The sequence below is a fragment of the Polyodon spathula genome, chromosome 27, assembly GCF_017654505.1.
Source record: "Polyodon spathula isolate WHYD16114869_AA chromosome 27, ASM1765450v1, whole genome shotgun sequence".
NCBI classification, from domain to species: Eukaryota; Metazoa; Chordata; class Actinopteri; order Acipenseriformes; family Polyodontidae; genus Polyodon; species Polyodon spathula.
Genome location: NC_054560.1, coordinates 1,993,544 through 2,016,007, shown reverse-complemented (window position 1 = coordinate 2,016,007; position 22,464 = coordinate 1,993,544). Strand labels below are relative to the sequence as shown.

Below are 22,464 nucleotides of genomic sequence, written 5' to 3'. Positions count from 1 at the left end.
TGTAACAGTTGTTTTACAGTAATTCACTCTGAAGTTTTAAAACAAGCTCTAATCTCATTTAAACAGAAGAAAGGAGTTGTACGAACGAGGAGGCCATTCGGTCCACCTGAGCTTATCCTAGCAGCTTATCCTAGTCTCAGAACTTTGTCAAATCGGGTGTTGAAGGATCCTAGTGCTGCAGAGGTGTTCCAGTCCCTCAGTGTGTGAAGAAGTCTCCTGCCCTCCGAGTCTCCACTTGATATCAAACTGTATCCTTTGGTTGAAGGGGTTCACTTTGTCAACTCCCTTTGAGCGTAGATATCCATGTCCTTACCTTTCTTCTCAATGGCTTCGATCAGTTTGACTAGAATGGGGGGGGCATTATCTGGGGGAGCAAACTGCTCTGTCAGGTCAAGTAGAGAGGAGACTGGAAGACAAAAAACAAGGTCCAGTTATAACACAGAAAAAAAAATGCATAGCCCCAGCCCCCCAATACAGACACTGTACTATCTGCGCAGAGAGGACTCCCTCATTAAGAGCACCACACCGCAGCCCTTGACAAAGCAGATATTCTGTGCCGAAAACAAGCGAACAGGAGTGAAAACCCTGGAATTCAAGTGAGCGAGAGCAGTGTGTAACAGAGAGGGGGTTGTTCATGTATGTGTGACTAAAGCCCCTTTCACACTGGCACTCCTACCCGGGTCCTGACCCGGGTTCTGCCTACCCAGGCCAGAATCCCGCGTAATGTGAAACCACGTACCTGGGTCGTACCTGGCTTGACTTTAGCTCTGGATGTGGGTCGACACGCTTTGACCTGGGCTAAGCAAGACAAAATGCATGACGGCCATTCATGAGCCAACGAAATAACAAACAGCCGCGCCTGCGTGAAGGCTTCACTTCCGCAAGGAACATTTCTGTTTATTCTGTTTAGCCATATTTTCGTTCCTTGAGACACAGAATCAGCCAGACTGCGGCAGGGATGAGGAATCATTTGCTCTAATCAACATGTGGGCCGATGGTTCAATCCAGAGAAGCTTGGATGGAAGCGTCTGTAACAAGCTGCTTCCTGGGCACTGATACTGCATTTTGCACTTACATCTGTCAAGCAGTGTGAAATCACTTGCGTGGCAATTTCAACACAACGGACTAGAAGGCTTTCTCTGTGTCTTTTAGTCTAAATGTTTGCATTTTAGGCTTTCTAAATTGATCGATATAAAATTTTTAATTATTTTTTAAAAAATTATTATTTTTTTATTTATTGCATTTATATAGTGCTTTTTATACAAAAGTTTCGCAAAGCACTGTACAGTACATAGCAGAAAAAAAAAAATCACAATGCATTTCTATAGCATGTCACACATACAACTGCCACAATCAGACCCATAAAACATTTAAAATAACAGTATATAATAATAATACAAAAGAAGCCATTTTAAATAAGGTTTATGTTCTCTATTCAAAAGGAGTTATTTAAGACTGGAGTAAAAGTTATGAAACTATAGGCAGAAAGAACAGCCTTTCCATTTAAACTACTGTGGAAACAGTAGGGGAATTAAACTACACAACTATTGCGTGAGGAGGCTGGGAGTCTTGAGCACAGTAAAGGATTGCAATAAACTCCTGAACAAGAAAAACCTGAATGGCTTCCAGGCTTTTTATTTTAGCCAAAGCCTCCTTTTGTGCGTAACCGCAAGTACAGAGCTTGGCAGAGCGAGGTTCCAGGCAGCGAATGCATAAACCACGTCTGATTATTCATCCTGGAGTTCAGACAAACTGCCAGGTCAGCACATTCCAGCTCACGAGTGCACATTAAAACATGGAAACAGAATGCTGAGAGAGAGAGAGAGAGCGACAGAGAGAGAGAAAGAGAGAGACACACAGAGAGAGAGACAGAGAGAAAAAGAGAGACACAAAGAGAGAGTGAGAGAGGGGGAAGAGTGAGAGAGAGAGAGAGTGAGAGAGAGAGAGAGAGAGAGAGAGAGAGAGAGACACAGAGAGAGAGAGAGAGAGAGAGAGATACACACAAAGCTCACACGTGCATGTTAAAACATGGAAACAGACTGCCGAGAGACACAGAGACAGAGACACACAGAGACACACACACACACACACTCTCCCAGGCACCCCCACTCACTTTGTTGTAGTTTATGCAAGGGTGGAGAAGGTCAAATATAGAAAGTGCCAATAAAAAAAAAAAATCATCAAAAAGTCTGGCTTGAACCAAAAAAAATCTAAAAACACAACCTCCCCCCTCCTCTGGCAGGAATGTGTTCAAAGCTGCAGAAACAAACCCAAGTGCATCTTGCTGAGAGAGGAGGCTGATGCTTTCATCCTGTGCGAACGTATCTAGTTTTTGGAAAGCGTTTATCCTTTGAGGTAGGGTACCAACTAATAACTACAGCTTACAATGCCGCTCGCTGTTATTAAACATGGCTGAGTGAGCAAATACAGCCATTTAAATAAACAAACAAAGTAAGGCTTGGGCAATGCCTAGTTTTTCAATATTGGCATCGTTCTCCAAAAAAGCCAATGCATTGATTTATGAAGGGTAAAAAAATCGTCCAAAAAACACAGCAATAAATGTGGAGCTGTGGATTACTGCGTAACATTGCTAGGAACGCTTTAAAAACTGTCATGCATATTAAATTGATTATATCAGTTTATGCAAATTGTAATTAAATATATTCAATTGTTATACAATATATACAAAATGTTCTACCTTATTCGAGTTGATTTGTACCAGTTGGGGGGGGGTCAAAGCAAAATAAAAATAAAAAACTTGTTTAAAACAGAACAGTGAGAGTAAGACAGAAAAAAAAACCCTTACTTTAAAAAAGGTCGCTCAGATGACTAAACGCAGATTTTGTTTGAAGTTTTGTAGGGTGCCATCTCATTACATGGTCACACTGATTAGTTGTTTTACTGTAGTATCCCAAACATTACTTTCTTGCCGTCTTACTTTAGAAAATAATTGCCAAGGCATTGTATTTGTAGCTTGGTTGATACAGTATTTAATTCAAACACAATGCTCTTAACTTGCTCTGTTACTTTGAAGGCTCCTGCACAGATCCAATCCCATCAGTAAACACTCACAGTGCCGGACGTACTTAAAAGGCTGGAAATTATTTTAACAGCTCTACTGTGGTAATTAAAAAAAAAAAAATAATAATAATTTAAAAGTCTGTGATGACAATAAGATCTGAGAACTAGCAACGTATGGCTGTCCTCAGAGCTTCATTGTATGTGGTTTCCAAACATCATATGCAGTTTGCTATACAAAAGTATTTGTTAATAAGGTGGTTATAACTGTCAGCTATCTCACTGACAGACTGGGTAGCAGTGAGTGCTGACAGTCTCACTATTTCATAAAAGCTTGTTGCGGTAAAATAATTATTACACAAGTTTTAATAGTATGTGCCACATGTGTAAAGACAACACAGCCCCAAACGAATGCACACGTGATCATAAACAGTAAGATCTACTGTTGACAAATTCTCAACAGCAAAGCCCAGAGAAATGACGAAATCTAAGGTATGATCATGATTGTCATGTTTAGCACACAATAGACAGGAAATCAGCGCATTGACAAACAGGACGCACTTGGTATGAACAGGCCGGTAATACACATTAAAAAGATAAAGATTAAAAAATGAAGAGCACTCCTCAGCACAAAGTTGTTTACAATTGTAATCTGCACAAGCAATAGTAGCAAGTCCCAAAATATGGGACTATTTTTTAAAACCCCCCAGGTTTAAATTATTAACTACATGATTTTCACTATGTTCTGCATGCCTACTTGTCCCCAGCTTATTGAGGTGCAGACAGTCTTTTGAAAATAAATCCATGTTTTCCCAAACAACAGTCCCTGTTGTTTTTAAAGTCAAGACCTTCTTGCTACACCAGCCAGCTAACCATGTGTTTATTAATCTTATTCTGCTAACCGTTTCATCTCCTCTGCCAGTACCAGGTAGTAACCCTGGCAACACAGTCTTCCCCTTTGTTTGTCAGTTTACTTTTTTGAGCTAGATGCTGAATCAACTGATTTGAAACTCAAGGTGTTCCAGAACCCCCTGCTGCGTTTACAAGAAACTCATCACGTTATCTTTGCTTTGTCCTGAATTGTCCATATCACAGTTATTGTTTTTTAAACATATTGCCAACTCATTTGAAATTAAACCACACATCATGGGTTATAAATCAACTGGGCAATATTCTCAACATTTACTTGAGTGCATTCTCCAGGAGAAAAATAATTTCTCCAAGGATCGCAGTGTATCCAGATCACGCCCCCTTCTGTAACAGCGCTGCTTTTCTGTTCCCACACGCCACTCATTTCAAATCACCAGCATTGTTGCAGGAGGGGACATGAACTTGATACGATGCTTACAAGAAAAATGTTTCCCCTGGCAAACATTCCTGAGTCAAGTTAAAAAAATAAGCAATTCCCTAGTCCATTTACCTATGATGTGTGAAAAAAAAATATCAAAGGAATGTGATGTTGAAAAACCACGTTTTGAAAAATATATAAATCGCTGCGATATGGACAACACAGGATCAGCAAAGGTAATGTGCTTCTTGGTTCTGGAACACTAAGAGGGAGGTCACATTTATGACCTGTATTATCTGATCAGACAACAAAGAAGATGGGGGCTCTGAATGAGGGTCATGGCCCCTATATGGCAGAGCGCTGGTTTTTTAGCAGTCTGGTCTGTGAGTCAGTGGACAGCTACACTTCCTGCCCTCTAGCCACAGGCATCGCTAACCTACCCTCTAGCCACAGGCAGCAAGAGCCTGCCCTCTAGCCACAGGCATCGATGTTGAAGAGTTGGGGTCAATTCCATTTCCAAGCCCAGTTCACTTATACAGTTCCAACTCCTACTCCGTTTCACGGCATTGTTTTCACTGAAGTTTATGCCATAGGCTTTATCAGGTTACCTGATACGTTCATTAAGTTGTATACAGTATTTATTTGCTCAATAAAGCCTTTGTTGTAAAATGATTGGAATAAGAATTTGAATTGATTAAAAGGGAATTGGAATTGAAAAAATGGAACTGACCCCACCTCTGCTTGAAGCACACAAGGTTTGTAGGTCACAGATCCTACAATTAGAAAAAACCATGGGAGTAAATCTGAGCAAAAGCACAGGAAGGGACTCAGTCCCAGGAAGCAACAGGAACCTTCTAACTGCATTAAAGTGAAATACATCCATAACCATTTAGAAACACTAACAGAAGCTCAATCCAATGAAATGTGTTCACTAGACGTCCTTCTCAATATCTGCACTCTCAAAAAAATGGTTTAAAAAAATGACATTAAAATGAGCTAAAGTTGGTCAACATCGAATCCAACGCACCCCAGAAAAAATAAGAATGGGATATCAGACTGCAATGACACCCCATGGCAGTCCCATCCAAGGTAAAACGATATTTCATCTCTGGCCACCACAAAATTCCCATCATGAAAGACTCTTGTCCTTTTTAAACTGTCATTCTGAGACCTAACATTTATTTTAACAAACAGTCCACATTTAGAGCCTCAAGATGACAGGTCTAAGCTCCAGGTCAGCCTGGTATAACCCTACTTAGGGTATTGAGAGTATCAGACTGGGGATATGTGGGGCTGTTCATCCATCTATCAGTATAGCACACATTTTTGCAAATATCAACCAACTTTGTCTAATTTTGGATTTACAGCCGTGAACTTCACAGAAATTAATCGCGATCCTTTCTATACATGATATATAGTATTGCAATAGAAGTATGTACCGTTTCTATAGTAATACAAGAACCAAAAGCACAACAGAGCTCTTGAATGAATAAATGTTTTTATAGTTGTACTGTTACACCTCTACAGACTAAAATACTTTTTACATTTGTATAATATAAACAATGTACTGTTCTTCTGTGTAGTCCTTGTTGGTGCTACATTTGAAAATAAACAGCCTTCTTTTAAACAGATCGGCATGTACTAAAAGTAGCATATGAGGATAGCAGGCTTTATTCAGGGCGGGTTCCACACAGCCTTTATTTCTTCAGACACGAACCCTGATCCAACACACAAAGAGATGACTGGGCTGATCTACCAGAGAGAACTGGATACCACACAGTCAAAGAGCTTGTCAAACTCGCAGGAGTGTCTGAAACAAGGTCAAGCTAAACAAACACTCTTTTCTTGCCTCAATGAAGAGACTGTCCCTTTTCAAAATGAGCTGCAGAGCGAGACTAGTTTACTAACTGTGCAACATACAGAAACCTGGACCAAATATCTTTCAAGCAGAAAAACTGCAAATGCAAGCTATAAAAAGTGTAACTCAAAACAAAGTTGGCATTCATGTTTTTAATCTTATTTGGTGCTGCCACAATGAATAGATTTAAAAGTTACAAGTTTGTCAGTAATGGCTATTTCCCGTCACAGCTTAATTCAAATGACAACCTTATGTACAGAAAATTATAGCATAGGCAATAGCTTCATTAAAATTGGAAACTGGTATTTAAGACCTAGATGAGCTTTTATCAAGGAGATGAGGTGTTAGTTTCCTGTTAAAGTATATTAAAATGACTGGTGTACAGCATGTGGAAAAACGTTCTCAAGATGCATGTAACAGTGCCTGTACATCCCACTAAGAATCCGACCATATATCCAATAACTTTTAAAACAAAGTTTCATCACAATTTATTAAGTGGTTTTACAGATGTATTGAAAAATATAAAGAGTGACAAACGCACGTCACAATGAGAGGATAACAATACATACAGAATTGGAGAAGCCATTCATTTCCATTTGCAAGAAGTACAACAAAGGAGTTTTCCGGAGATACCTTTTCACAGGCTCTGCTAAATGTCAAATCCACTAGTTTTCACGACTACAAAGGGAGTTTAATGAAATAAAAGGCAGTTCTAAGATACTGGATCCCTCTATCCTCTCCTCTAAAAACACATTCTTAATACAATTCTGCAGCATTTTCAGGTGCAATTACCATTTCTCCAGGAACTTTGTGGTTTGGAAAAGGAACAAGGCAGCCCCCCCCCTGCGACTAATGTAAATTAATACAAGGCAAATACTGAAGCAGTCATGTGATCTGCTTGGAATGTGCTGTTTCAGCAAAATACCCCCCCACCCCTCCTGATATATAGCTTTCTCTTCTCGCAGATTGTGCTGGCAGGGAGCCAGGGTTTTTTGGAAAAGGGAAATTACTGAGAGAGATTAAGCCCAGCCATAGAAACAGGGGCAGGTTGGGGTGGTTAGCAGAAGGGGCTTGCTGGGGCTCCAGAGGGGAGCAAGCCTCTTATCTTTGCTTTAACGGTTTCGTGGCATGTAGGGAAAAACTTTTACACAGATTGTTAAACAGTGCCGTTAAATATGAAAGCAGATAGGATTCAGAGAGCTAAATTCTGACAGCTAACTTAAAACAAGTGTTTTAAAATTCCCCTTGACGTGATGTCAGAAACAAAAAATGAAATAGAAAAGTGAATACGAAGTACAGTCCGTTACTTCAGACACTCTGTAATTTCACATTCATGCGATGCTTTTTAAGTTCTTTTGCAACTGGATAAGCGGTTCTCTGTAAGTGTGCCATGTGGGTACCTACACATATCACTGGGGAGATATTAAATAAACACCAAGCTGGATTTTCACCAAGTGCTGTCAGCAAAATATAAAGGGGTCCTGTGTCTGTAAACAACAAGTGAAGCCGAGACTGTACTTCATAACAACGGGAACCCTGAAACCTCCACAGTACAGCTACAATTACAAATACTAAAAGAAACTGCATACATTCAATGACTAACGTTTCAGCTAGATGTCTCAATGTTATTAATGAAAGTGGCAATATTCAAAACACAGTGCCAACATGGGGCTTTTTATTATAATGCTGGCCTTGGAGTGTAATTTCTGTCTTTTTTACATTTCCCTTGCTATCTGATGGTGTTTGTAATCATTCTGCATGGTTCTGTTACTCTGATATTGAGTTCACAATTCTCAATCTGCCTGTAACAGCATTTGAGTTTGTCTGGAGAATCCTATGCGCCGGGAATAAGCCCATCAAAGCCAGTGTTACAAATGAATTTGTCACTTAATAGACGTTTTTAAACAAAGTGGCTTGGAGACTAAACTATGCATCTGCAACTCCTGTAGAGTGACTTGCAATAGGACCTCCGTTGTTTCACGTCTCATCCGAAGGATGGAGCACAAGGAGGTTAAGTGACTTGCTCAGGGTCCCGCGCACAGTGAGTCAGTGGCTGAGTGGAGATTAGAAAGGTACCTCCTGGTATCAAGCCCTTTTCTTTAACCACTGGACCACCAAGTAACATGATACCAAAACTCAGTTTGTAGGGATTGGAATTTTAAACAGTTAACCGCATAAACTCTAAAGTGGTTAACCGTTGAATAATATGCAAGATGTATGACCGGTCACATGACATTTCATCAAAATGCATTTTTTTTAATGTATTCATTTTAGTAATTTATCATCATATACAATCGGTCCGTCACGTTTCCAACTTCTGTGATGCCACAGTAAGGGCGGATATTATAAAAAGGAAGGGGTGTGGCAATTGCCCTCAAGTAGTTTTTCTAATTGGTGCAACAGACAGATTGACACTGGGGCTGGTTCTATTCTTGGACGATCTGGCGCTTCATTGGTGCACTGTGTGTTCAAGCTGTAGTGGGCTTGGTATGGTTTAGTCCACACAGGTTAAGAAAGGTGTTTTTTACTGACGTTTGTCGTATAAGGATTATTTACTGTGAATTGTATAATGGTTATTGTATAAGGGTTATTTACTGTGACTTGCATAAGTGTTATTGTATAAGGGTTATTTACTGTGAATTGTATAAGGATTATTGTATAAGGGTTATTTACTGTGACTTGTATAAGTGTTATTGTATAAGGGTTATTTACTGTGAATTGTATAAGGGTTATTGTATAAGGGTTATTTACTGCGAATTGTATAAGGGTTATTGTGTAAGGGTTATTTACTGTGAATTGTATAAGGGTTATTGTATAAGGGTTATTTACTGTGAATTGTATAAGGGTTATTGTGTAAGGGTTATTTACTGTGAATTGTATAAGGGTTATTGTATAAGGGTTATTTACTGTGAATTGTATAAGGGTTATTGTGTAAGGGTTATTTACTGTGAATTGTATAAGGGTTATTCCACACCAAATGCACCAATGGCCCATCTCACCATCTTGTACTCTTTTTATATCACACGTGAATGTACCTGGAAGAGTTTCAAGAAGAATCACAAAATATTAGCTCTGAAGTCTTATTATTTTAGTTATGGGTCTTTAGGGGATGCGGGGGTGGGGGGTTTGCACTGAAAAGCAGCCATGTTGGAGAGGCCAGATCTTTCGCTCATTCAAGATCTCTTCTTGATACTGGCTGCACACACAGAACTGCTCTGCCGGTTTAATAATGAGGTCATGGATTTTAATGTGAAGGAGGCAAATGTTGACCAAAGTGCAATGACAGCAAGAGCATGTCATGTTGTACTTGTGATAACTCCTGAACCACTGCAGTTATCACCTTCTCTCTAGTTACTGCAGATAATTCACCACAGTTAGCGTCACGGGGTAAATGGGTACAGAGTTATGAGCCCCCAAAGTGGATGTCAGGCCAGAAATGGAATCCTTTCAGCACCCCAGAACTCAAAAGGGGCAGCAAATACATACTTGTGCTTTTAATACGTCATACATCTACAGTCTGGAAAGAAAATGAGAATTGTAAAACTTATCCTTCTACTTAAATAGGGCACAGGTTTTGTACACTCACTGATGGTATTTTGTTAGAAATAATCAATTTAGCAAGGTTTACGTGCATCTAAACAGCAAACTGATGAAACAGCAAAACGTGGTTTCTATATAAATGTTCATCCTCTAAAGTATGTACAGTTTCTACATTATATATTGTATTCAGTTGAACAAATGTGTATCCATCTCTTGAGGAGACTCGTCCCTATGGCAATACAGAAAGGTCTTTCTAGGACTGAGTCAGCCCTTTTAGTTTTTTTGAAATATAATAAATCACAACCCAGCAATGTGAGCACCAAGCCTGGTTAAGAGAAATGGATTTCCCTTCATGGTTGCCTGGATCTCTTTCAACACGTAAATCAACGAAAGACTTGCAGCCCCTGGTAAGACTGACTGCGTCGATGAAGAGAGAGGCCTTTTCAAACTACAATCCAGTATGTAAGAAGTCAGATTATTTCAGAGCAGATTTAGCAGGATTTTTTTTTTTTTTAAATAATAAAATAAACACACTAACATGTCTGACTCAAACTGTGCAGTGAAATTTATTTTGTGGCATTCTCCAAAACAAACACTGAATAACCCCAATTCTCCCTTTGCAGAGTTTTAAGAATGCCTGCTAAAGTGTGCAAATTCACACCCTGCTTTGGGCTTCCTACAGCTGAATTCCTGCTTTAAGAGCTGTTTTGGCAGAATTGAACAGAAATGAAATGCACAGTGACGGTGGGCAGTGAGCAGGTGAAGATGGATGCAGTGTTTGTTCAACACAGTCATTCATTTTCACTTCGCTAGACAGCACAGCCCATGTTTGGTAATGACAGGACCTGCAAATTGCTGGATTGCAATTCCATCAAAACGCATGTCCTGCTACAAGCAATCGCTTCAGAGAGCATTATCTCAACTGGGCCTGAGGTCACTATTCCTGGAACACAACCCAAATGGAAAAAAAGACACCTGTTCAGTCAAAAGAACAGGAACCCCAGTTTGAAAGTTGTTGGTTTATAATTTGCACCGGGGTTAATCTTTAAATAAATATTAATCTCAGCTTTCTGTATTTGGGTCGCTAGGTACTGTAGGAGATTTTGCTTATTTCGCTATATACTGGAGTACAGACCCCTATACCCCCAAAATCTGATACTCAAAAAGTTTAACTAAATAATATTAATATCAAGTGTCATAACAATTGGATAATAGATTCTCCAGATATATGGAAAAAAGTGACATTTGCAGGAGATTTAATCTCCAGCCAGAATAAATATTTGGGTAAAAAGCTACAGAAAACCAACATATTTATTAAAGCCTATTAAAGGGTACATCAGCACTACATGAAAAATAAACTCTCTCATCTCAGCTTGCTGTTCTGAATTTATTTGGTCATTGTATAATAATCTGTATGCGCCCAAACATCAGATTGAGTGGGAATGTCGAATTCAGCCACAGATTCCAGCTCCCTATCAGTTTGTGAACAATCTGATGTTTAAATATTGTCTGGCATTATTTCGGAACGTTCCCTGTGCACAGTCACACTGTGTTGCGGAGGGAAATTTGAAGTTAAACTGTTAAAGGTTTTAGTTTGAATGAAATGTCCTGAAATCAAACCTATTTTTTATTTATTTATTGTTTAAAATCATTTAAACCTTTGGCAACATGAAATAAATAAATAAATAAATAAATAAATAATTATTGTGCACTGCAGTTTTACTTCCTTTCAAAAGGTATAAACTGCAGTGTACAAAAATGAAAAACGTGCACGATTAAAAAAATACATTTTTTTTTTTTTTTCAGGATGCTTTGGACAAAAGCCCTTCAGCTGTGTAGAAAGAAAAGCAAACACAGCGCTTTTTCCAAGAATTCTGTGGATGATGTCATGATTATGTCAGAATAGAATGTTCATTCCAACAGGTTCCAAAGTTCCTAGTTTGAGGATAAACTCGCCTTCTCTTGGTTTCCGAGCAGCATTTGTTCCATGACTGATCCCACAGATGGTGATGTCTTCAGCAGCCATTTATAAATTTGGACATATAAATGAATATGAAGAGTAGCTTTTGCCAGGGAATACATTTTAAGCAGTATTTGATGGAATACTTGTCCCTGCACTAACATATAAAACGTGTGCTTCATTTCCTGACTGCAGTATACACCATGCCGTTCTGACAGCCTCTCAGCTGGGCCTGGCTCTCAATCACATGGCTCCCCTTTACTTCTCAGTCAGTCTTTGTGCTGATTATATATATATATATATATATAAAGAATGTCTATGCACATCATTTACTTGTATACAGAAAAAAATACAGTAAAAGTGTGCAGACCCTGTACGCACTACATGATTCTGCAGTTCACATACCAATATAGTGACCACTCACATTCATTAGAATAACAGTGGTCCCTTTTCTTTAGGGGTCTGGCCTCAAACAAAATCCCTACAACAATTGGAGAAACAGAATCTAATGGGAACATTGTTGATCGATGGAATGACAGCTGAACTGAGGAATGTGTCAAAGAGGCTGTGGACTGAGGTCAACTCTGACTCCCCTCCAGCAGACTGGGAACAACACTTGCTCTACAGGGGGGTGAAGGATGAAAGGCATCCTGGAGGACAGGCCAACGAGTAAGAGTCAAGTACCAGCCACTGTGTCACCCAGACCTGCAACTGCACAACCTCCTCCCCGAGATCTCAGCGTTACCTTGTGGAAGCAAGCTACCCCCTGTTAAAACACAATGTGCTGAAAATATTATAGGTATGTAAAAACACTACCACTGCATTATGGGAGATAGTCATTTGAGCGCCTCTGTGGTTTTAAAAGATCTTCCAAGGACTACAGATTACAGGGCTTTATGTGTCATCCATTACTTCAACGTGCCGAGTCAGAGAGTGTCTCCTTCAGTGTATTCATTACTGTTCACTACAGGGCAAAGCTTTGGAAGCAATGACTGCAGTGGCCACAAATGGACAGTGTGAAACATGTTCTTTCTATTTTATCCCAAAAACTAGTTCCCTGAATGAGGACTGCTAAGTCATTGTAGTAGTGTTGTCCTTGCAGTCCTTAGCCAGAGGGTAAAATGAAGAAATCTGGTGAAACCCAGTCAATCCACACTGGAGGGAAGAGGGTTTGGAGCACCACTGTACTTGCAAGACTGAGTGCTCATTAACATCTTTATATAAAGCAGAGATGATTAACTAACACACTGTCCTTCCGTATCATTTGTTGCCTACAAACTTAGCTTACTTTGTAGTATGTATATATCAGTTAGGGAAGATTAGCCCATCCACTCCCTGTATTATAAACAGCACTGATCATTACTATTAGTCTGTAAATGGGTGATCAGGAGGGCTCGAGGTGTGGAACAGCTTTATCAGGAATACCACCAAACAGGGAATTACAACAATCCTACCTCGGAGGAGCAGCCTGGGTGCAGGGGGCCAGTAATCCTACCCTGCAAATCGGAGGAGCCCCCTGGGTGCAGGGGGCCAGCAATCCTACCTTGCAACTCGGAGGAGCAACCTGGGTGCAGGGGGCCAGCAATCCTACCTGGCAATTCGGAGGAGCAGCCTGGGTGTAGGGGGCCAGCAATCCTACCTTGCAACGCTGAGATGCAGCCTGGGTGCAGGGGGCCAGCAATCCTACCTTGCAACACTGAGATGCAGTCTGGGTGCAGGGGGCCAGCAATCCTACCTTGCAACACTGAGATGCAGCCTGGGGGCAGGGGGCCAGCAATCCTACCTTGCAACGCTGAGATGCAGTTTGGGTGCAGGGGGCCAGCAATCCTACCTTGCAACGCTGAGATGCAGTTTGGGTGCAGGGGGCCAGCAATCCTACCTTGCAACGCTGAGATCCAGTTTGGGTGCAGGGGGCCAGCAATCCTACCTTGCAACTCGGAGGTGGAGTCTGGGTGCAGAGGGCCAGTCCCTGGGGCTGCGGGGAGGGGTCTTTGCAGCCGTGGTTTGTTGGGGGCCGGAGCCACGACTGGAGCCAGATACTCCACGTAGGTCCCTGGGAAATCTCCTTTCTGTTTGGTGCGCTCGTTGAGTCCCACAATCCATCCAATGTGCCCTGGATGCTGCTCGTCCCCCTCTGTGCAGCCTAGAGCACGCAGGGACGCCTGCTTAACGGTCAGAATGTCTCCCGGCATTAGATCGATGTCTTCTTCACGGTCCTTGTTGTACTCATAGAGCGCACGGTACTGAAAAGCTTCAGCCATTCTGATGTGTCTGTAAATACAAGTGTTTATAGTCCTGACAAAATCAACCTAAAGTAAGCATCATGCTGCTGGTGCTGTCCTCAGCTGTTCAGTGGTGCCCAAGGTCCATGATCAAAAGCACTCCCCTCAGTTTAAAGCCCTGGTTCAACCAGACTATAGAACAAAGGGACAGCTTGACTGACATAATCCGGTGTGCCTCCGAACCAGAACAGTTCTGACTTGCAAGAGAACTGAAAAGGTTGCTTCCAATCTGACAGCGTGGATGAGCTGGTTTTTGTCAGTCGCCCTCGAAAATTGAAAATCCTGTCCAGGACTCCCAGTCAAAAGACAAAACCTAAAAAAGAAATAAAACAAATGTGTCAGTAAGTAAGTAAAGGGTGTAAATCCAATATAAAATCAGGGCTCTCAGTATTGAAAGTGGCAGACCATGAGATGTACATAAGACACTCAACCACTGACACCTGTTAGCAGCAGCTACACTTCTACTGTGCTTAGTGTAGATCTCACACACTGAACGTCAATGGCAAACCACAACAGGTTATCTATAAATCACAATGCAGGCCTGACAAAGCAAACAGTGTGCACGAAACACACACTCACCTTGATGAGAGGTAGCCACCAAACACTTACAAACAGTACAGAATAGTATACAAGTAAGAAATGGCAATTAATCACAGTTGAATATCAAGTTTTAAATTGGACACGCGGTTATCCAGATATATGCATGAATGTAACAGTGACATGCAGACAAACAGAGGCACGCACACCCCCAGCATCTGATACCCTCAAACAGAGGCACGCACACCCCCAGCATCTGATACCCTCAAACAGTGACGCAAGTCAGCGATGGTCAGCTCTTTTCTATTGTATCAATATCTGACGTCCAGTTGGTTTTTGGTAAAACCGAAATGAAAGTTTACATTTACAACAGGAAAACCAAACTGCATTTGTGCAGCCCTGAGAATGGCACATACCAGTATTAGGCACATTGTTTTTTTAACTGATTACTAGGGGTCGACCTAATTCGTGATTTCATGGAAATTGAGGGATCACTGCAAAATTCACCTCTAGGGCCAATGCATACAGGACAAGCATGAAGAGAGAAAAAAAAAAAATTTAAATGAACTACTGCACACCACAAGTGATCGCAAACGACATATCTTAATTTTGAAGATATTTTATCTATTTATCTATATAATATTTTAATTTTTTATTCCTTTGCAGTCCTGTGTGCACTGCAAAGGAACAAACATTCTTTGATTTAAAACATAGTTGACATGTGAACAGTAAACAGCCTATCAGTGCGTCTGTACTGGCTTTTCTGTGACCTGTACTGTACAGCAAGAGGTGGGACAAAGTCAGTGTTACTTTGTTGCATTGTTACTTTATTTTCAGCATTGGAGGTAAAACACCAAAAATGGATGACAAAGCAAACTAAAGTAAGTACATTTTGGCTGAGGATCGGGTCAAGAAATGTCCCCAAAAAAACTTTACATGCAGATCAAGGCAAATTGTTTAGCACATCTTGTAATGTGACTTTGGAGAAAATGCAGTCGATCGCTATTTAGCTTCAGAATCACACACTAAACGAAAGGCTAATACAGAGGCTGCTGAACAGAACATAAAACAAACCACAGCTTTTAGAAAACGAACGTGAAAGTCAGCGCAGACGAGAAGTATTCCTGTCGTCTGCAGCCTGGTGAAATCAGCACCACTGACACGATCTCGCACAGCCACCTCGCTTCAAACAACCTACTACTTACTTTTTAAACACAGTTACAATTTGAGACCCAAATAGGCACATTTTCCTTCTTTTGACTCGGTACCAATAAAATAAATTTGTGAATGGGACAAACAACATCAATGAAGTACTGCATATATGGCCTTTATTAAAGAATGCCAGATGTCCTCGGGTAACGAGGTTCTGGGCCTGTTTCCAATCGATTTCCGCATCTGTATAACTTGGCAAAGCTTTTGCCTTGCACTTCCAACCAATTGAGTGGATGCAGAACGTGCAGTCCCAATGTATGGGCAAGTCTTCACAACACAGAGAATGTCAGCAGCAACTGCTGAGGGATGTTGCATGCTTGCCTTTAACAAATGACAGCACTCTGTTTTAGTAAGGAAGCAAGTACCACTATTTTAGGAGTTTACTGTGATGTGAAATATGATCTACTTAGGTTTATTTAACAGGTCTGCGAAATCCTAATTTTATTCTATGACCTACCTGGGAAAAATCTGTAAATTCTCTGCGATTTAAGTAGAACCCTAGTGACAAACTGATTACAGTGTTATTGCATTGCTCATACTAATGTATCAATTATACAACTAGGCACAATGTAGAAAGAACTTACTTATTTATTATTTTCCTGGTACCCCCAACTCAAGCAGCTTGCAGCTATCTGTCTGCAGCATCCCTTTCATTTCTCTTCCAGCTTCACAATGGTTCAGGGCCTCAGCTAACCTTTTATTTTCCTTCAATACTTTTGCATTTGGCTGTTTTAGTCAGTTTATTACATTTGTTGTGAGGTCTACACAGAGTCATTTAACAGACTCGACACACTTCCAGCTTCACGTCTTCGGATGCATTTTACAACAAAGGGTTGAGGTTTGGGTACACAGGCCGGGTGTTTGCTTACGCCTGCTCGTACTAGCACAGCACTTTCAGCATTAAACTGTTTTACAAACCAGACTCCAGGCAGTATAAAACTGTGGTTATCCCTACTGTCAGAATCAAACACACAAGTCTTGTCACTACTTTTGATGTGTCACTATATTGACTATTATGGGATGTTAATATGAATCATCTACATGCAAGAAAGTGCGTGAGGAACTGTCGCCAGGTTAGTGCTGAAACTGTCAACGCATAAAAAACAAAAACAATTTAAAAAAAAAAAAAAAAGTCAATTTTGGTTGGATTTGAAATTTTATGCAAATGTAGGTTTCGGTTTGGGAAATCACACCATTGTACCCTTAGCGTGTGAACTATAACAGACGGATCTACGGACAGACAGACACACTCCTATATCCCCGGAATCTGATATGCTTAATAAAGTATGCTGAAAACTGTTAATACCAAGTTTCATGACAACTGGATGAACACGACCCAGAAGAAACCTAGCTGATCCAGGAAGTAAAGCAGCAACAGACTTCCTAAAAGGCAGCTGGGAACTTTCTTTAACCTAGTGTAATACCACAGGTTTTAAAATGTTAAGACACCCAAAGACTTAAAAATATTTAGCTCCATCCATCACTACATGTATCCCTCCGAAATGCTCACTAACTTGAGCTACAGAAACACCTTACAAAGTTTCATCATGATTGGAAAAACTGTTCTCTAGATGCATGTTAAAATGTCACAAGACAAAGTTACTTTTGAAACCCCTTTCTTGCTATAATACAGCACCAATAACCAGAGTTAAAGAATCAGACTTCTAGATCCCCCCTTTTCCATTTCAAGAGACATGTCCCAACATATCCCTGTAGAGCACAAAGGGATCTGTTCCGGTTCTTAAAGGGGAAGTCTTGAGCAGACTGGAGAATTCTGCTCCCCTGGTTAGGCATGTCCTGTTTTTCTTGGTAAGCCCCTGGCATTCTCGGTTTGTGTAAATGTACGTACATCCCAGATTGAATCCCTGCTCACCGCCATGAGTAAGACAGCATGCTTCTCCTTCCCAGAATCCTGCGGTCACCTGGTGCAAAATAAAATCTGCACCCTAAACTAGATGAATTTGAGAGAGTAATGTTAAACTAGATGAAACATGTCAATCTGACCTTTCAAAGCCATGAGCTGTGGGATGTGAACCCCATAGTATATAAGGGTCCATTCAAACGCATTGGATCCCACACACTCACAGCAAAAACAATTTGATAATGTGTCTCGGACTAGACATCGTTTGGTTAGAGTTCGTTCACACGGGTGAAATGCGACAAGCTTCGGTTGTCCGAGTTCTTTTAAGTAAACTAAAAGGGCAAGGATTTAGAATATTTCCTTATTTAAAAACACTCCAAATTGGTTGTTATTTTTTACTCCCAGAAGCAGCTCATGTGTGTCGGCTGCATTCCTTCACTGGGACAGAGCAGCATGGAAGAGAGTGCGAGAGGCTAGGAGTAACACAATATCAATAAATTGAATACACGTTTAACATGTACTCTGATCGTCTTTCACACAAACAAACGTGATCCCTCCAAAGTGATGATCACATATGCTAGATAAGATGGTCTGTATTGCGCTAGCTCGGTGTACTTCAAATAACTAATTACTGATTTTAGGGGAGAAGGAAGCAGTTGCAAAGAGCTATTCTATTCTATATTCAAAATGAACAGTCTGTTATGGGGCAGATTTAGCAGAGCAGAGCCGTACACTTTAATTGAATACTGGGTGGAAATCAATGTCAAAATTTGAAAAAAAAGAAAGCAGAATATGAGCTTGAATATGTTTGAATATGCTTGAATATGCCCATTGTGTTGCTGTTGCAGTGGTAGACTGGCTTCAGGTTGGATTGGACAGCCTGGTTATCAGGACTGCTGGTATGATGGAGGGATTATTAGAATTGGTGTGAGGAGGTCAGGAACAGTTCAATAGGCTTCACGTTCAGATAAGAACATAAGAAAGTTTACAAACAAGAGGAGGCCATTTCCGGCCTATCTTGCTCGTTTGGTTGTTAGTAGCTTATTGATCCCAGAATCTCATCAAGCAGCTTCTTGAAGGATCCCAAGGTGTCAGCTTCAACAACATTACTGGGGAGTTGGTTCCAAACCCTCACAATTCTCTGTGTAAAAAAGTGCCTCCTATTTTCTGTTCTGAATGCCCCTTTGTCTATTCTCCATTTGTGACCCCTGGTCCTTGTTTCTTTTTTCAGGTAGAAAAAGTCCTTTGGGTCGACATTGTCAATACCTTTTAGAATTTTGAATGCTTGAATTAGGTCGCTGCGTAGTCTTCTTTGTTCAAGACTGAACAGATTAAATTTTTCAGATTCAGATTTCTGCACATGACATGCCTTTTAAACCCGGAATAATTCTGGTCTCTCTTCTTTGCACTCTTTCTAGAGCAGCAATATCATTTTTGTAGCGAGGTGACCAGAACCTAACTCAATATTCCAGATGAAGTCTTACCAATGCATTGTACAGTTTTAACATTACTTCCCTTGATTTAAATTCAACACTTTTCACAATGTATCTGAGCATCTTGTTGGCCTTTTTATAGCTTCCCCACATTGTCTAGATGAAGACATTTCTGAGTCAACAAAAACTCCTAGGTCTTTTTCATAGATTCCTTCTTCAACTCCATTAGAGGTTTCTCCTCTAATCAGTATTCTGTTTTCTACATGTTAACCACTCCCTAATCCATGCACATGTGTTTCCTTGAATCCCAGCTGCATTCAGTTTGAGAATTAATCTTTTATGCGGGACTTTGTCAAAAGCTTTCTGGAAATGTATACAAACCATGTCATATGCTTTGTAATTATCCATTATCGACGTTGCATCCTCAAAAAAAAATCGAGCAGGTTAGTTGAACACGATCTCCCTTTCCTAAAACCATGTTGACTGTCTCCCAGGACCCTGTTACCATATAGGTAATTTTCCATTTTGGATCTTATTATAGTTTCCATAAGTTTGCATATAATAGAAGTCAGTCTTATTGGTCTGTAGTTACCGGTTTTGTTTCCCTTTTTGTGGATCAGTATTACGTTTGCAATTTTCCAGTCTGTCGGTACAACCCCTGTGTCAAGAGACTGTTGCATGATCTTGGTTAGCGGTTTGTAAATAACATTAGCAATGTTCATTTCTATTTCTCTCTTGGCCTTTCTAACTTCTTTTTAAATCGATCTAGTAAAACTATATTGCCAAAATATTTACATTTAGACTTGTCTACTTTAGGGATGTAATTGTTTTGCGCCTCTAGTACTACATTTTTGAAGAACAGCCATCCTTTTTCTGTGGATGTTTTCTCTATTTTACTCCAATCTACTTCTGTTAGTCTCTGTTTCATACCTTCATAGCTTGCTTTTTTCTAAAATTGTAAACCTTAGCTTTAGTCATTACTTTTGGGGTTTTAAAAAGCGCTTCAAATGAAATGAGCAGCACAGGCAGCGATCACAGAGTTATCCCAGCCCGCTGACAGCAGGATTAGCAGGATTTAAATACCCAGCACCCCAGGCACAGCTACTGTGTGCTCTCCCTGTTTCTGGTACTGTTAAATATCCCAGTGATTCAGCAAATGACTAGATAGCCCATTCCATCCCCTCACTGTGTGGAGAAGAGTCTCCTTCCCTCTGTCCTTGCTCTATCTCAAACTTAATTCCCTCCTGCACTGGTTACTGTACTGTGCTTAAAGTACTATGTAGGGTTAGGTTAGCTCAGTGTGTTCACAATTTAAAGACTTCAGTCATGTTCCCCTAACACTTCTTGATAGGCTAAACAGATTCAGTTTCAACTAACAGTTCAAACAAGACACTTACTAATTAACAGTTTCTGAAGTTAGTTGTCATAAATATTAAACTTAAAATTGTTAATATATAGTGCTAGGACAAATATTTAACAAATGCTGCTTACACTGTATTAAAAAAGAACCACTTGATACTTCTGTAGAAGAGGATTTACCATGAGAAAGATTTCTGGCAAGGGAAAGCAGGGCATGAAGACTAACATGGTTTGAATCATGCTTGTTTTCCAGCTGACTCAAAATGAAGGAATAGGCAAATATCCATTTTGAAAGAATATTTCATGACAAACCCATTACTAAAACATTCAAGGCATGATTTACACGGTTGGTCAGCTATAGCAGTTTATATGCAGCACAGCAAAATCTATTCTGTTTGGAACATTTCTAGACAATGCATAAAATGTTTTTTGCAGGACTATCAACATTAGCAGTAAAAGTATTTAACATTTAGGCTATATTTACTCATCCATTGTTGAAATTATACCAAATGCTGTGTTCCTTCTAGTTCACCGTCGGGCTTACTCATGAATAACCAGTGAAGGGCACTTACACAGTAAAATATAATGCTTGGACGCATGTCCTAATCAGGACTGAACCAAATGATCAAATCATGAAATCTGAGGGAACGTTACACAGATGTTAGCCTTATTGTTTATCAGGAAGTACATATAAAGACAGTGTTATAAGCGTGTTTAGGAATTGCTGAAGGGAAAAAATCAGTTATAACTAGAAATGGGTACTTTTTGTGAACAAAAACACAGCAGCCATTCTGCGGGACTGCAAGCTGCAGCACAACCCCAATACAACCCTTTCACGCCAGCCTGTCTGGGCCATAGGTTACTTTACTGTCCTCATTTTAACTGCAACCTTTCAATTCAACCAAAGATGCTGTATGTTGTATTCATTCATAAAACCTTGAACTTTAACAACAGCTAGAAGATGCAAAACCTTGGCGTAAATCATGTCAGCCATGCACAGAAGAGAGTTATCGTCTTTCTTTAAGAGAACCTGATTTATTTTACTGTGCTCTGCTACAGATTGCACGTGGAATATGCTTCCAAATGGATCTGGAAGCATATTCCAGCACTAATGAACCCTGTCTTTCTAGTTACTAATAGTAGCCGATAGGTCCAGGTTTAAATGCTTAGTGAATGGCTAACCACACTGTATAGCAGCTGTAGCACAGCAGTGACATGTACTGAAGCCCACACTTTATAGTATGCTTTTAAAAGGGTTCCAGAACCCCCTGCAATGTTACAGTAAATACAGGATGTCACCTTTGCTGTATCTCTTGTAGTACTATACACTGTGTATGGAAATATGGATGGAGGTGTCAGTAGAAACTATAGCTACCAACAGGGGGCTGTTGTGCGAAGAGAGGAAGGTCACTCAGTGTCAGGGCGTAATTTGAGGGAGTTTGTAAACAAAAATTAAAACTACTGATCGTAAACAGTGTCACAGGGGCAACAGTTGGATGTAGTTTTGGTTATGAGGCTTTAACCAATCACATGCCAGAATTTCTAATGACCGATTCACAAACATATAGACAGTAGAAACTCATTTATCCGCGGTTTCCTGATGAGTTTTATCTCTGAAATACAGTATATTATTGTCATTGTAGGTTTACGGACCACAGTGCGTGCACACGCACACACACACACACACACACGCACACGCACACGCACACGCACACGCACACACACACACACACACACACAGAGAGACACACGCACGCGTCAGTCTGAAACCTGTGGCGTAGATGTGAAGACAGCAGTGCTACAGATGGGAGGAATCGTGTCTTAGAAATATGAATAGCAGAAGGATGCCGATTCTGCAAAAAAATCCCAGCAAACATACTTTGCCTCACTGAAACATTACCAATTAAAGACATTTAAAAAAAAAAAAAAACTCTTAATTAAAGAGGCAGGCTTTTTGGTGCTCACTACCAGACTGTATGAAGTAACGTTTGGGTTTCAGCTCTACACTGTACTGGCACAGCATAGTGTAGACTCACCGAGCATCTAATCAACTGAAAAACTGGGGCTTACTCACAGAAATAAGGGTGTTTTGAAGGCTTTTATAAACTACTTACCC

General features: G+C 40.3%; 1 protein-coding gene across 3 annotated transcripts in view; it reads right to left on the bottom strand.

Annotated features, from left to right (window-relative positions):
- LOC121301490 (phosphatidylinositol 3-kinase regulatory subunit gamma-like) overlaps positions 1–22,464 on the bottom strand; it is a 45,572-nt gene that overhangs the window by 19,999 nt on the left and 3,109 nt on the right. For 2 of the 3 annotated variants that reach the window (XM_041230946.1, XM_041230947.1), the window contains exons 2-3: positions 13,544–14,259; positions 314–406 (exon numbers count right to left, since the gene is read on the bottom strand). In XM_041230946.1, coding sequence (XP_041086880.1) covers positions 314–406; positions 13,544–13,925 — 475 coding nt within the window. In that variant the 5' untranslated portion in view covers positions 13,926–14,259. The remainder of the gene's footprint in view (positions 1–313; positions 407–13,543; positions 14,260–22,464) is intronic. The other variant, XM_041230948.1, reaches the window with a different exon arrangement.